Genomic DNA, 12,020 nt, shown 5'->3' with positions numbered 1-12,020 from the left:
TTAGTGCCTTAGTCTTTAGAGTTCACAAAGGTGGGGCAGTGAAGTTTGCCCAGGATGTAGGGGGAAGACCTGCTTCTCATCCCACCTCTCATGACTTCACTGTGTGGTCAAGCCCCTCCACTTTCTGCTCCTCAGTTTCCTGTTTAATGAAAGGGCTAGTAGTTATCCTAGCCTGGGCTCAGTCACTGGAAGGGTTCTAATGCACTGTGGAAACTGCAAAGCACAGTACATACCGGAATGTAGTTCTGGGGTCAGCTAGGAAAAAACTGATGGGAGTGAAGCAGCAAACCAGCACAGTCTGAACATGTGGTTGTACCTCCCTATAGGTGCTAGGCAGTAAGCACCCAGAGGGAACCCAGGGATACCCCTCCTACCTGCAGGTCTGATGCCTGCAGAACCAAACCTAGGGGATTTCTGGACAGTGCTCACCCCCTCCTGTCAAAGTTGAGCTCATTCTAACTGTGCCTTCATTCCAACAAGCCTGGGGCACAGAGTGGGGAGAGGGGGCTGATGGTTTAGGCTGCGGACCCTGGCAAGGGACATAACCACAAAGGCAACACTCCTCTAAGAAGCTCTCTCAAAACTGCCTGGGGTTGGTTAACAGATCTAGGCCAGCCCCACTCCAGGGGACTGAGAAGTTCTCTCTGGGGATGTGGCCTGGAGCCTCAAAGTCCACCCCCCCCCCCCCAGGAAGTCTCATCTCAGAGACTGAGATGAATGAGGCTCAGAGAAGGCAAGTGGCCTCACCCAGGGTGACCAGCAAACTGGTGCCAGAGCCAGGATTAGAAGTTAGTTCTCCAGGCACCAGACTGGAGCTCCTTCTAGAACCAATTATGCTAGGCCTCAATTTAACACCCAAATTTAGTTTCTTACAGGTTTCCTTTTTCTTTGATTCAACCTAAAACTTCGAGAGCACGGCCTACCTCTTTGACAAATAGAAGTTGGCCTTACAAAATTATATTACTGACAAGTGAAACTGCATATATTTGTGGTATATTACATGATGTTTTGATACACATATACATTGTGGAATAGCTAAATTAAGTTATTTAACATATGCATCACCTCACATACTTGTTTTCAAATCTGGAAGCTATCCCAGACCCCAGCAGACTCTGGCCTGAGGTCTGCTCTGCACAACGGGGCGGAGGCACAGTGAAGGGTCTAAGCATGGAGCCCAGGTATCTATCCCTGCCTCTTAGCCTGGGGCTCTGCCCACCACCCTGGCCTCAATCCCTTTCCCCACTGATGGGCTAATAAAATCAGACTGAAACTTGTCAATAGAGAGGTGCTCAATAAATGTACAATAATGAAAATAATCATAATTAGTGAGCTGGGGATTAGGAACTAAAAATCTCTCAATCAGGAAGAGGCTGCAGCTTCCCCGGGCTATGCCTGTCTTCCCCGAATCCTCCCGGGGAAATGCACAAACTGCTGACTTTTCTTTCTGCCTTTTTTTTTTTTTTTGAGACGGAGTCTCGCTCTGTTGCCCAGGCTGGAGTGCAGTGGCCGGATCTCAGCTCACTGCAAGCTCCGCCTCCCAGGTTCATGCCACTCTCCTGGCTCAGCCTCCCGAGTAGGGACTACAGGCGCCCGCCACCTCGCCCGGCTAGTTTTTTGTATTTTTTAATAGAGACGGGGTTTCACCGTGTGCGCCAGGATGGTCTCGATCTCCTGACCTCGTGATCCACCCGTCTCGGCCTCCCAAAGTGCTGGGATTACAGGCTTGAGCCACCGTGCCCGGCCTCTTTCTGCTTTTTAAATAGGGACTCCAGAATCTTCAGGACTAACATACCAATTAAATGGTTCAGTTTAAGCAGGATGTTCATTTTAATTGTGTTAGTCCACCCCCACAGAGAAAGGTGGAGCAGTCCCCTCCCTCCCAGCTGTTGAGATCCCTCAGAGAGGCAGGTGGCCTCGTAAATACTGGAAAGTGAGAGGCAGTGAGCACCCTATTGCTGGAAGTGTGCAAACAGCATCTGACTTTACTGATGAATTGATAAGAATGTGGTATGTGATATTCAAGGGGAGGTGGTTCATGAGACCACTCTGGTCTGGAGGTTGCAGAACTCCAGGATCTGTCGTTAGGCCCTGGGAGGGGAGCTGGTGCTCTGAGGTGCCTGGCAGAAGCTTCTGGGAGCTTGGGGCTAGAGGAGGACAAAGGGTAATGCTGTCTGATGGAAGGGCCAGGGTTCACACAGAAGCTTGAACCACACCAGCATGGCTGACTTAGGCCTCTAGAGTACAGGGAGATAAGGTGGGCCTGGTCTCATCCTTGGGGGTGTAGCCTGGGCAGGACTGTGGCTTAAGCTCTGGGTGCAGTGGAGCATGTGAAGGTATGCCACAGGCACTTGAGAAAGAGTCCTGGGCAAAGCTCATGGGATTTGAGAAGACTCCCGGTCCTAAACAGACAACGGAGATATAAGGAGCCAGGGGACCAGTGTTTGCACCTTTCCTCAGCCTCTTATGAATCATGAGAATTTGGGGAAACTGCTTCAACTCTAAGGCTTGATTCTCAATCTGTCAAATGGGGCAACACTCCCTGCCCTTCTCACAGTTAACTGGCACCCTTTCTTAGGCAGGGGACTGTGGCCTGTACTTACTTTGTGTGCTGGCACCAGTGCACAGAGGCAGGAGGGAGGCGCTAGTACTGTCCCCATTTTGTGGTTGAAACATTGAACCTCACACGGGGGAAAGGCGTCTGTCTGCCCAGGACCACGGAGCTGTTAGGTGGTAGAGCTGGGCTTCGCCCCAACACTCTGAAGCCTGTACGTTTAACTGTGCACTGCTGCCTGCCTCACAGGGCTCAGATGAATGTCACAATACAAGAAAGAGCTCTGGACGCTGTGAGGTGCTGTTTAAATATGACGAGATTTTCCCTATGGGAAAGATCTGCCCTCTCCCGCAAGGCCTGCCAGCCCAGCTCTGACCCTGCAGCGACTGCAAAGAGAAGGCATGGCGTACCTGGGTCAGTGGCAGCTCTTCCTCACTGCTCTCCGAGGACCCCTCTGTGTTCCTCTCTGGAGGTGCTGGGGCCAGGGTCTTGCTTCTGGCGGGTTTGGAGTTACTGTCCTTCTGAGGGGAAAAGACCTGGATAAGCACGTGGTCGGGTAGAGGGGCATTTGCTGAGGGGGAAACAGCCAGCAGGCAATGATCCTCAGGCACTCTGGTTTCCAGGGGAGGCACCGTGGCCCCTTCCTGCACACGCACAGGAATAGCTGCTAGCCTGACCTGCCCCACAGCCACTGGAAACATGCTTCCACCCATGTGAAAGGGATTTATGACTCCGATACAGCTAAAACCTGAGGGCTGCAGGGCTGTTGGCCCAGGGTCTGGACAAGAGGTGACAGAAGTCTGGGACAAGGTTGCTGGCACAAGCCAGTGGTCCCAGCACAGTTCACCTCTGGTTGTAACATCCCCAGCCAAAAGCAGGAGCCGCCTAGAAGTGTTCCACTGGCTACCACACCCTCCTGCTGGGGCAGGCATGATGATGGGGGCTGGAATGGTAAGCACTGCAGTCAGAGGAGGACTCAGAGATCCGGGTGGAAATGCTGGTGGTGATGGCAGCTCAGTGGTCCCTACTGGAATAGGGGACCCCTTTTCCCTACTCAGCCTAGCCAAAAAAGTAGGACCCAGGCTGCCTGAGCTTCCAATTTCTCAAGAGAAGCTGGAAGATCTGTATATGTCATTTCCAATTTTTAAATGGGGCAACCACAATGCACACTGCTGGCTGCCTCCTAACAGCCATGCCCCCATCTGTTCCTTGCTAATAGAACCCTCACTCTGTTCAGTGGCTCCTACCACATGCTTCAGGGAGGGTGGTCCCTCCTCCCAGCCAGTCATGGGAACTACTGGCTTCTTGTCTATGGCTAAGGGGGTAGCTAGCACATTCAGCCTGAGGTCTGAGTAGCCTTAAGTCTACTCCCCAGTCTTTTTTGAGACGGAGTCTTGCTCTGCTCACTCTGTCGCCCAGGCTGGAGTGCAGTGGCACAATCTTACTCACTGCAACACCTCCTCCTCCCCGGGTTCAAGTGATTCTCTTGCCTCAGCTGGGATTACAGGCCAGTGCCACCAGGCCCAGCTAATTTTTTTATTTTTAGTAGATAGGTTTCACCATGTTGGCCAGGCTGGTCTTGAACTCCTGACCTCCAGTGATCCACCTGTGTCAGCCTCCCAAAGTGCTGGGATTACAGGTGTGAGCCACTGCACCTGGCCTGCCCCCAGCACTTTAGGAGATGCTACAGCCCTGCTATGACCATAAAGCTGATGGAGCACAGAGATGGAAGAAATCTGGTTACCACTGATGCTTAGCTGAAGGAACCAGCTTTTCAGCCGCTGGAACCTGGGACTCTGTGCACTGTAAGAGTCAATCCCCTTAGTGAAGCTCTTTTGAATGGGGCTTTCTCCTGCAGCTCAGGCCATTCTGATGGATAGAGGAACTCGTTGAAAACTTAGAAACAAAAATACTACACAGGCCAAAATATGGCTGAGGCCATGCCTTAGTCTGTCATTTAGGTCCTCCATAAATCTACCAGTATAACAAGCACCCGGGAGGGCCTACGGCTTGCAGGACAGACAGCAGCCTTCAGTGACCATGCACCTTCATGCCCAGCCCGTCTGCACACACTGAGGGGCCCTATCCACTTTTGTGCCTGGTCATCCTTCAGGCTCAGCTCAATCATCCCCTCCTCTTCTGGCCTCTCAGAGACCTGCCCTTTCAGCTGTCAGCACCACCAGCATACTCTGCGATAATCCGGCCACCTGTCTTGCCCCACAGACTGTGAGCTCCTTGAGGGCAGGGCCAATGTCTTTTGCCCCCAGTAATGGTTGGTTTGGTGTATCAAAGGCAGAGGTTAGGGATAGGGAGCATTCATCTCAGTGCTTGTTTTACTCATGAAGAAAACAAATCTAAGAGAGGTTATGCAGTTTGGCCTGGCACAGGGACTTCCAGCTTCCCTTAAGAAATGGAAGCTCTGGCCACAAAGAAGGTCCATTTCCACAGTCATGACTGGCTGAAGCTGATAGGAACTGTCCTTATGGATGGTGCAAGGGCTCCCCGGTCTGCCCTACTTGCTACCACTATCTACCATCTCTCCTGACATCTTTTTTTTTTTTTTTGAGACAGAGTCTCACTCTGTTGCCCAGACTGGAGTGCAATGGCACAATCTTGGCTCACTGCAACCTCCGCTTTCCGGGTTCAAGCGATTCTCCTGCCTCGGCCCCCCGAGTACCTGGGACTACAGGCACCTGCCATCACGCCTGGCTAACTTTTGTATTTTTTTTTTTTTTTTGGTAGAGACAGGGTTTCACCATGTTGGCCAGGCTGGTCTTGAACTCCTGACCTCATGATCTGCCCGCCTTGGCCTCCCAAACTGCTGGGATTACAGGCTTGAGCCACTGCGCCCGGCTGACATCTATCATTTCTGCCAGGCCTGCATCAGTCATGTCCATCACACACCTGTGCCCTGGCAGTGCTGGAGTCTGTCATCCCACACTTCTGTAGGATGTAGCAAGCCCTGCTGCCTTCGGCAAGTAGACCGAGGAAATTGTCCAGATTTTCTTTCTCCCCAGTCTTCAGGGCCTAGGCTTGGCACTAAGCTAGACAAGCCCTGCCTGAGAAGATGCACCTGCTTATGTGAGGCCCCAGGCCAAGGTGAAGGATGAGACTTCCTCCATCTCTTCAGGGCCTTGGGGGACCTGTGCCACACTCCAAGTTTCCTTGGGACTCTAATAGGGAGTCATTCTGTATTACGTCAATGTATGCACAATAAGCAACATATAGACTCTTGGTCTCACGTGACTTGGTGGGAGATACTGGCCTAGCCTATAGGGCTGGTGGAGACCTCAACATAGACATAGACCGGGACACTTCTAGCTAGGGAAGGCTTGGTTTGGGGAGTTTTAGTAGCAGGTTTTACCTAAGGAGATGTGGATGACAGCAGAGGGAGGAGGGCATGGTGGAGCCAGAGCCTTAAGCCTTAACCTGACCTTCCTTCCTTTTCCTTACCTGGCCCTAAACCCTGGTTTTTCATTTTTCTTTTTTTTTTGAGAGAGTCTCTCTCTCATCACCCAGGCTGGAGTACAGTGGCATGATCTCAGCTCATTGCAACCTCCGCCTCCCAGGTTCTAGGGATTCTCTTGCCTCAGCCTCCCGAGTAGCTGGGATTACAGGCACCCGCCACCATGCCCAACTAATTTTTATATTTTTAGTAGAGATGGGGTTTCACCATGTTGGCCAGGCTGGTCTCGAACCCCTGACCTCAAGTGATACGTCCATCTTGGCCTCCCAAAGTGCTAGAATTACAGGTGTGAGCCACCGTGCCCGGCCCTATACCCCAGTTCTAAGTGGGTGTTGGTGGCTCAGAGGCCTGGCAAGTCTCACCTGGGCAGAGGTTGCAGCTGCCGGTGCCTCCCCATCACTGTTTGACTCCTCGCTGCTGCTCCCTGAGTCATCCTGCTTCCCCGCCTGGGTGGCCGAAGGCCCTGTCTTCCCAGGAGGTGCTGGGGCAGTCCCTTTCCTGGGGGACTCCTTGGCAGGAGCCAAGGTAGCTCTGACCTGGGGGGTCTTCCCTGAAGGATTCGCCTGGAGTGAGAAACAGGATGAGGGGAGAGAGCCTGGAGGGTGGACGTGTGAGGAGACAGGAGCTGGATGCGGCAAAAGTGTTACATCCCATGTAGAAGATGTTCTCCATTCCCTCCCCCTCACCTGAGCTGGCATCTCCGTCTCCTCCTCACTGTCTGACTCCTCCTCACTGCTCCCCGAGTCCTCCTCTGGCCCTGTCTGGGCTTGAGCTGCTGCAGCCACGGCCTTCCCCACAGGTGGCACAGATGCTGGGCCCTTCACCAAGACGGTACTGTTCTGGAGGTTTCTCACTGGTGGCTTCGCCTGAATTGCAGGGGGATAACAGGATTGGAGGCGGAAGTGATTCCTTTCAGGTCCCACTTTCCACCATGGCACAACTCTGGGTGGGTGGCCTGCCCATGCTGGAGCCTTCTCCAGGCTGGGCTCAGTGAGTGGTCCTCCTCTCTGCTCCAACCCTCCACACCTCCTATGGCTTCTGGCCCCACTTGCCTTGGCTGGAGACCTCTGTTTGGCTTGAGCAGCTGCAGTGACAACTTTTCCAGGAGCTGAAATTGTCCCTTTTGCTGGAGATGCTCTGACGGCAGCTGGGTTGGCTTTGGCCTGGGTTTTTTTTACTGAGGTTTTCACCTGAGTGGAGAAATGGAAATTAAGGAGGGAGAAGGTGAGAGAGAGTAAAGCAGCTAGTCAAGAATACAGATTCTAGAGCCGGAGCCCGAGTCTGGATTCTGGCTCCTCCATGCAATAGCTGTGTGAACCTGAGCACATCACTTGATCTCACTGGGCCTCAGTTCAGTCCTCTAACAAGTGGAGATAATAATAAGGCCCACCTATGGGTTATAATGAAGACTAAATAGGAGATTCAGAGTTTAACATGTCTGGAACATAATAAACACTCAAACTCATTGTGCGTGCCTTCCTTAGCATTACCTAAGCACAAAACTACCTAAAACAAAGATGTTTTCCAGGCTCCCTTTCAGCTAGGTGGTCAAGTCATTAAATTCTGGTTCATAGAATGTAAGTTGAGTACCATAAAAAGTCAGAAACATGTCCTTCCTCCTCCAGGCTAGATGGAATGCTGAGGTAAGAGCTGGAGCTCAAGCAGCCACGGTAGAACAAGATACTTGTCGTTCAAGGTTTTCTTCAGCTTAACCTAGTCTTAACCGATATCCAGAGAACCCCCAAAAGGCCTGTCAGGGACTCCAACAAATAGAAGCAAAGCAAGAAAGAGGGAAATTCCCAGAGTGAGATCCTTGACAGGAGTGACGGCAAGCCTGATGTGAAACAGAACGAGGAATCTGGCAGCATCTCAAGACCCCTGCCTCACTCAGGGACGGCATCTGGTGTCAGGAAACATCCCCATCCCCCAGTATTCCTCAAACACATGAGGTCAAGTGAGGTGAAGAATCAGGACTTCAAAAAGAAAGATTCCCTACAGTGTGGACCAAGTATGACTCAGGCCGAGGTACTCATCAGCACAGCATGTAAGTCCTCCCGAGGGGAGCCATGTTTTCCACAAGAAATAAGACACCAAGACTGACTTGACCTAACAAGTCTCAATACACAAAAAAGGATTGAAATCATACAAAATATGTTCTCCAACCACAATGTGATTAAATTAGAAATCAGTAACAAAAAGAAACCTGGGTAATCCCAGATACTTGGAAATTAAACAGCTTACTTCAAAACAGCTCATGGTTCAAAAAATGTAAGCAAAACACCCACCTCATGGTAGAGGTGGGAGGCTCAGAAGGGAAGACAAATATTTAAGTGATCTGCACAAGGAAACTCTGGTAAGGCAATGGGTCTGGAATGTGCCTGCAGCTTGAGAAAGAGGAGAGGAGGCTCTGGAAGGGGCCTCTGCAGAGCTTAAAAGCCTCAGTGGAGGAATCCTAGGACCCTCGGGTCCCACAAGTCAATAATGAGAGGGGGACAAAAAAAATCGGTAGAAATGTGTGCTCTGGTACCGAGAAAAAAGAAATGACTAATTTCTGAGTGGTTATAGAAAAAAGTAGAGCGACAATTAAAAATAATAAACAGTGGGTGGGTGAGTGCAGGGAGTGAGCCATCTTCTCTCAGCTCTTCCAGGCAGGGAGACCTCACTCTCGATCTGTTCCACATCAGCCTGGCCCATCGTCAGGGTGACAGGAGACAACTTGCTGTGTGCAGGTCCCTTGCTGGGTGTGGCAGGTGAGATTTCACCTAAATTCTTACCCAAACTTGTGAGGGCTGATTTTGTGTTTACAGAAGAGTAAGGGCTCTGAGGACTTCAGCACTTGCCAGGATGTGGGGCTGGGGCTGCAACTTTAACCCAGGCGGTCTGGCTCTAAAGCCCTGCCAGCCATCCCACCACAATGTGCTGCCTGTGGCAAGGCACCCAAGCCGGGCACTCTCCCATTCCCTGGCCTCACATAGACTGCTTCCTCTGCTGGAACACTCTCCCTGCCCATCTCTTTCAGCCCATGGTTCAGATGCCGCCACCTCCTGTAAAAGGCCTAGATACTCTCACCTGCCACGCTGTGCAGCCCAGGCTCACACCCTCTAACTCAACCCCATCACTCCACACTGGAGGAGCATGTCCATGTTCCACAGAGACAGGACTTCCCCGAGGAACAGGGCCTCAGCAGCCCCAGACAAGGGCAGCACCTGGCAGGGTGGGAACTCCAGAGCTTGTGGAAACCACAGGGAACAAATCAGCAGGAGCTCAAAAGGCCAACAAGACAAGAGACCCTGGAGCTCTCATGGGCAGAGGAGACATGGAGTGAAAGATAGGAAGGAAGCTGTGTTGAGGCGACCACTGAGGCTTCTGCACACCTGTGGGCAAGACTAGCCCCCAATCAAGCCCATCCTCAGCCCTGGCTCAGGAACAGCTGTGGGTGGGATGGGCCTGCTCCTTCTAGGCCTCACCTGTGCTGAAGTTGCAGCTGCCTCTTCACTGTCTGATTCCTCCTCACTGCTCTCAGAGTCTTCCTGCATCTCAGCTTTCACCTGGGTGACCGTCGGCCCCGTCTTCCCAGGAAGTACTGGAGCAGTCCCTTGCCCCAAGGACCCCTTGACAGGCACTGAGGCTGCTTTCACCCGGAGGCCTTTCCCCACAGACTTTGCCTGGGATGACAAGTGGGAAGAGAGGTGTCTCCAGGGGTCCAAAGGACCACGTAGGGGCGGCCCTGAGGTCCACCCAGAAAACATAGGCCTCACCTGTCCCATGGTTACCGCAGGACCTGTCTTCTCTTCCTCACTATCTGATTCCTCACTGCTTGAAGAATCCTCTGCTGGTCTCTGGGTGCCCCCAGCCACAGCTGGGGATGAGCCTACTGGAGGAGGTGCAGTTCCTGCTTTCCGGGGGGCTTGCGTGCCCACTCGCACAGGGGTGACCTTGGCAGATGCAGTATTGGTTTTCTTTGGGCAGGCCTTGGTCTGAGGAATTTTCAGAGCTGGTTTTGCCTAAGGGGACACCAAAGAAAGGCTGGAGAAGGTTCCTGAACTCAGAGTCCCCCATCTGTTCTGAGGTGGATCTCCACTACTGTTCTGCCCCACCAGTCAGAACCCATGATCTGCCTGAGGGAGCACAGCTCCCTGGGGGGCTGACTGTGGTGTGGTAGATCAGGCCATGTGGCAGCCTCCTTCCCCAGGCCTCACCTGAGCTGCAGTCACGGCTGCTGGTGCCTCCTCACTGTCCGACGACTCCTCGCTGCTCTCTGAGTCTTCTGTGGGCTTTTCAGCCTTGACCTGGATGGCTACAGGCCCTGCCTTCTGAGGGGGCCCCTTGGCAGGACCAGAGGCAGGTTTGGCCTGGAGGACTTTCCCCAAGGACTTTTCCTGGAGTGAGATACACAGGATCAGGAGAGGCAGCCCAGAGTAGGTGTGTACAGACATTAAGAGACCAAGACGGTCGACAGAGTCCCAGTGGGAGGCCATGGGTGGCTCCACTCTGAGGGGAAAAAAAGAGCCTTACAAGAAGGGGCCTCACCTGAGCCGGGGCCACAGCTGTGGGCACCTCTCCATCATCACTGTCTGATGACTCCTCACTGCTGCTGTCTGAGTCCTCCCACTTCCCCACCTGGGCCGAGGGTGTTGTAGGCCCCACCTTCCCAGGTAGCACTGGGCCGGCGCCTTTCCCCAAGGGCCCCATGCCCATGGTGGAGGCAGGTTTCACCTGGGGGTTTTTCCCCAAGGGCTTCACCTGGGAGACACAATGGACAAGATCAGGGAGTCCAGAAGGAGAATATGAGTGAAGACATAGTGGGGGAGGAGAGAGCAAACGAAGCCAGCCGCACAGGGCTCTAGGTTCAGAGAGGAAAAGTCAAGCCCACAGGAGGTCTTCTGAGGCAAGGCACAGGCCATGCACGGCGGCTTCCAGCCTCACCTGGGCTGCGTTCATGGCTGCCGGTGCCTCCCTGTCACTGTCTGACTCCTCACTGCTGCTCCCCGAGTCCTCCTCCTGCTTCCCCGCCTGGGCCTGGGTGGCTGCAGGCCCTGTTTTCCTAGGAGGCGCTGGGGCAGCCCCTTTCCTGGGGGACTCCTTGGCAGAGGCCGAGGCAGCTCTGACCTGGGAGGTCTTCCCTGAAGGCTTCGTCTGGAGTGAGAAACAGGATGAGAGGGGAGAGCCCGGAAGGTGTGAGGAGACAGGAGCTGGATGCGGCAAAGGCGGCCATACCCATGCAGGTGCTGGGATTTAGGCATGGGGCTACTCTCCACCCCTCCCCTCTGCCTCACCTGAGCAGGCGCCTCCTCCTCACTGTCCGATTCCTCACTGCTGCTCTGCGAGTCTTCCTCCTGCTTCCCGGTCTGGGCCTTGGCAACTGTAGGCCCTGTCTTCCCAGGGGGCGCTGGGGCAGCTCCTTTCCTGGGGGACTCCTTGGCAGGGGCTGATGCAGCTCCGACCTGAGGGGTTTTTCCTGAGGCCTTTGCCTGGAGAAACAAGATAAGGGGAGACAGCCCAGGGGATGGATGTGTGAGGAGACACAGGACACCAGGTCAAGAAGACCAGATAGGGCAAATGATGCCACACAGTGAGAGGGGAGTAAGGAGCTGGGGTCTGAGGCACGCCCTGGGCTCTGACACAGAGTGGGAGAACAAGTTCTGAGAAGGCCTTCTGGGGAGGGCCCGGCTGCATGGGGTCTCCCTCCTCAGGCTTTACCTGAAGCAGGGCCTTGGCAGGTGGCGTCTTTTCCTCACTGTCAGACGATTCCTTGCTGCTGCTCTCCGAGTCTTCCTCTGGCTTCCCTGCCTTGGTCTGGAAGGCTACAGCCCCTGCCTTCCCAGGGGGTGCTGGGGTAGCCCCTTTCCCAGGGGTCCCCTTGGCAGGAGTCAAGGCAGCTTTGACCTGGAGAATTTTTTCAGAGGCCTTTACCTAGTAAGAAAGGGCAGTTTGCTCTCCTGCTTGTGAAAACTCTCTGGTGATGCCTTTAAGATAAAGTCCAGAGGCCTTAATGAGGCT

At 53.5% G+C, this 12,020-nt stretch overlaps 1 protein-coding gene across 7 annotated transcripts in view; it reads right to left on the bottom strand.

Moving 5' to 3' along the window:
* The window catches only part of TCOF1 (Treacher Collins-Franceschetti syndrome 1), a 41,189-nt gene that overhangs the window by 13,648 nt on the left and 15,521 nt on the right, over positions 1 to 12,020 (bottom strand). For 5 of the 7 annotated variants that reach the window (XM_011931563.1, XM_011931564.1, XM_011931565.1 and 2 more), the window contains 10 exons: positions 11,721 to 11,933; positions 11,297 to 11,491; positions 10,947 to 11,156; positions 10,551 to 10,763; positions 10,220 to 10,399; positions 9,779 to 10,024; positions 9,488 to 9,685; positions 7,073 to 7,210; positions 6,707 to 6,886; positions 6,383 to 6,583 (listed from right to left, as the gene is read on the bottom strand). In XM_011931563.1, the coding sequence (XP_011786953.1) occupies positions 6,383 to 6,583; positions 6,707 to 6,886; positions 7,073 to 7,210; positions 9,488 to 9,685; positions 9,779 to 10,024; positions 10,220 to 10,399; positions 10,551 to 10,763; positions 10,947 to 11,156; positions 11,297 to 11,491; positions 11,721 to 11,933 (1,974 nt within the window). Of the gene's footprint in view, positions 1 to 1,927; positions 2,403 to 2,964; positions 3,076 to 6,382; positions 6,584 to 6,706; positions 6,887 to 7,072; positions 7,211 to 9,487; positions 9,686 to 9,778; positions 10,025 to 10,219; positions 10,400 to 10,550; positions 10,764 to 10,946; positions 11,157 to 11,296; positions 11,492 to 11,720; positions 11,934 to 12,020 lie in introns of those variants that run through there. The other 2 variants (XM_011931562.1, XM_011931568.1) reach the window with 2 other exon arrangements.

The sequence above is a fragment of the Colobus angolensis genome, unplaced genomic scaffold, assembly GCF_000951035.1.
Source record: "Colobus angolensis palliatus isolate OR3802 unplaced genomic scaffold, Cang.pa_1.0 Scaffold90, whole genome shotgun sequence".
Lineage (NCBI taxonomy): Eukaryota > Metazoa > Chordata > Mammalia > Primates > Cercopithecidae > Colobus > Colobus angolensis.
The sequence above is the reverse complement of the archived record's forward strand: the minus strand, read 5'-3'. Positions and strand labels throughout refer to the sequence as shown.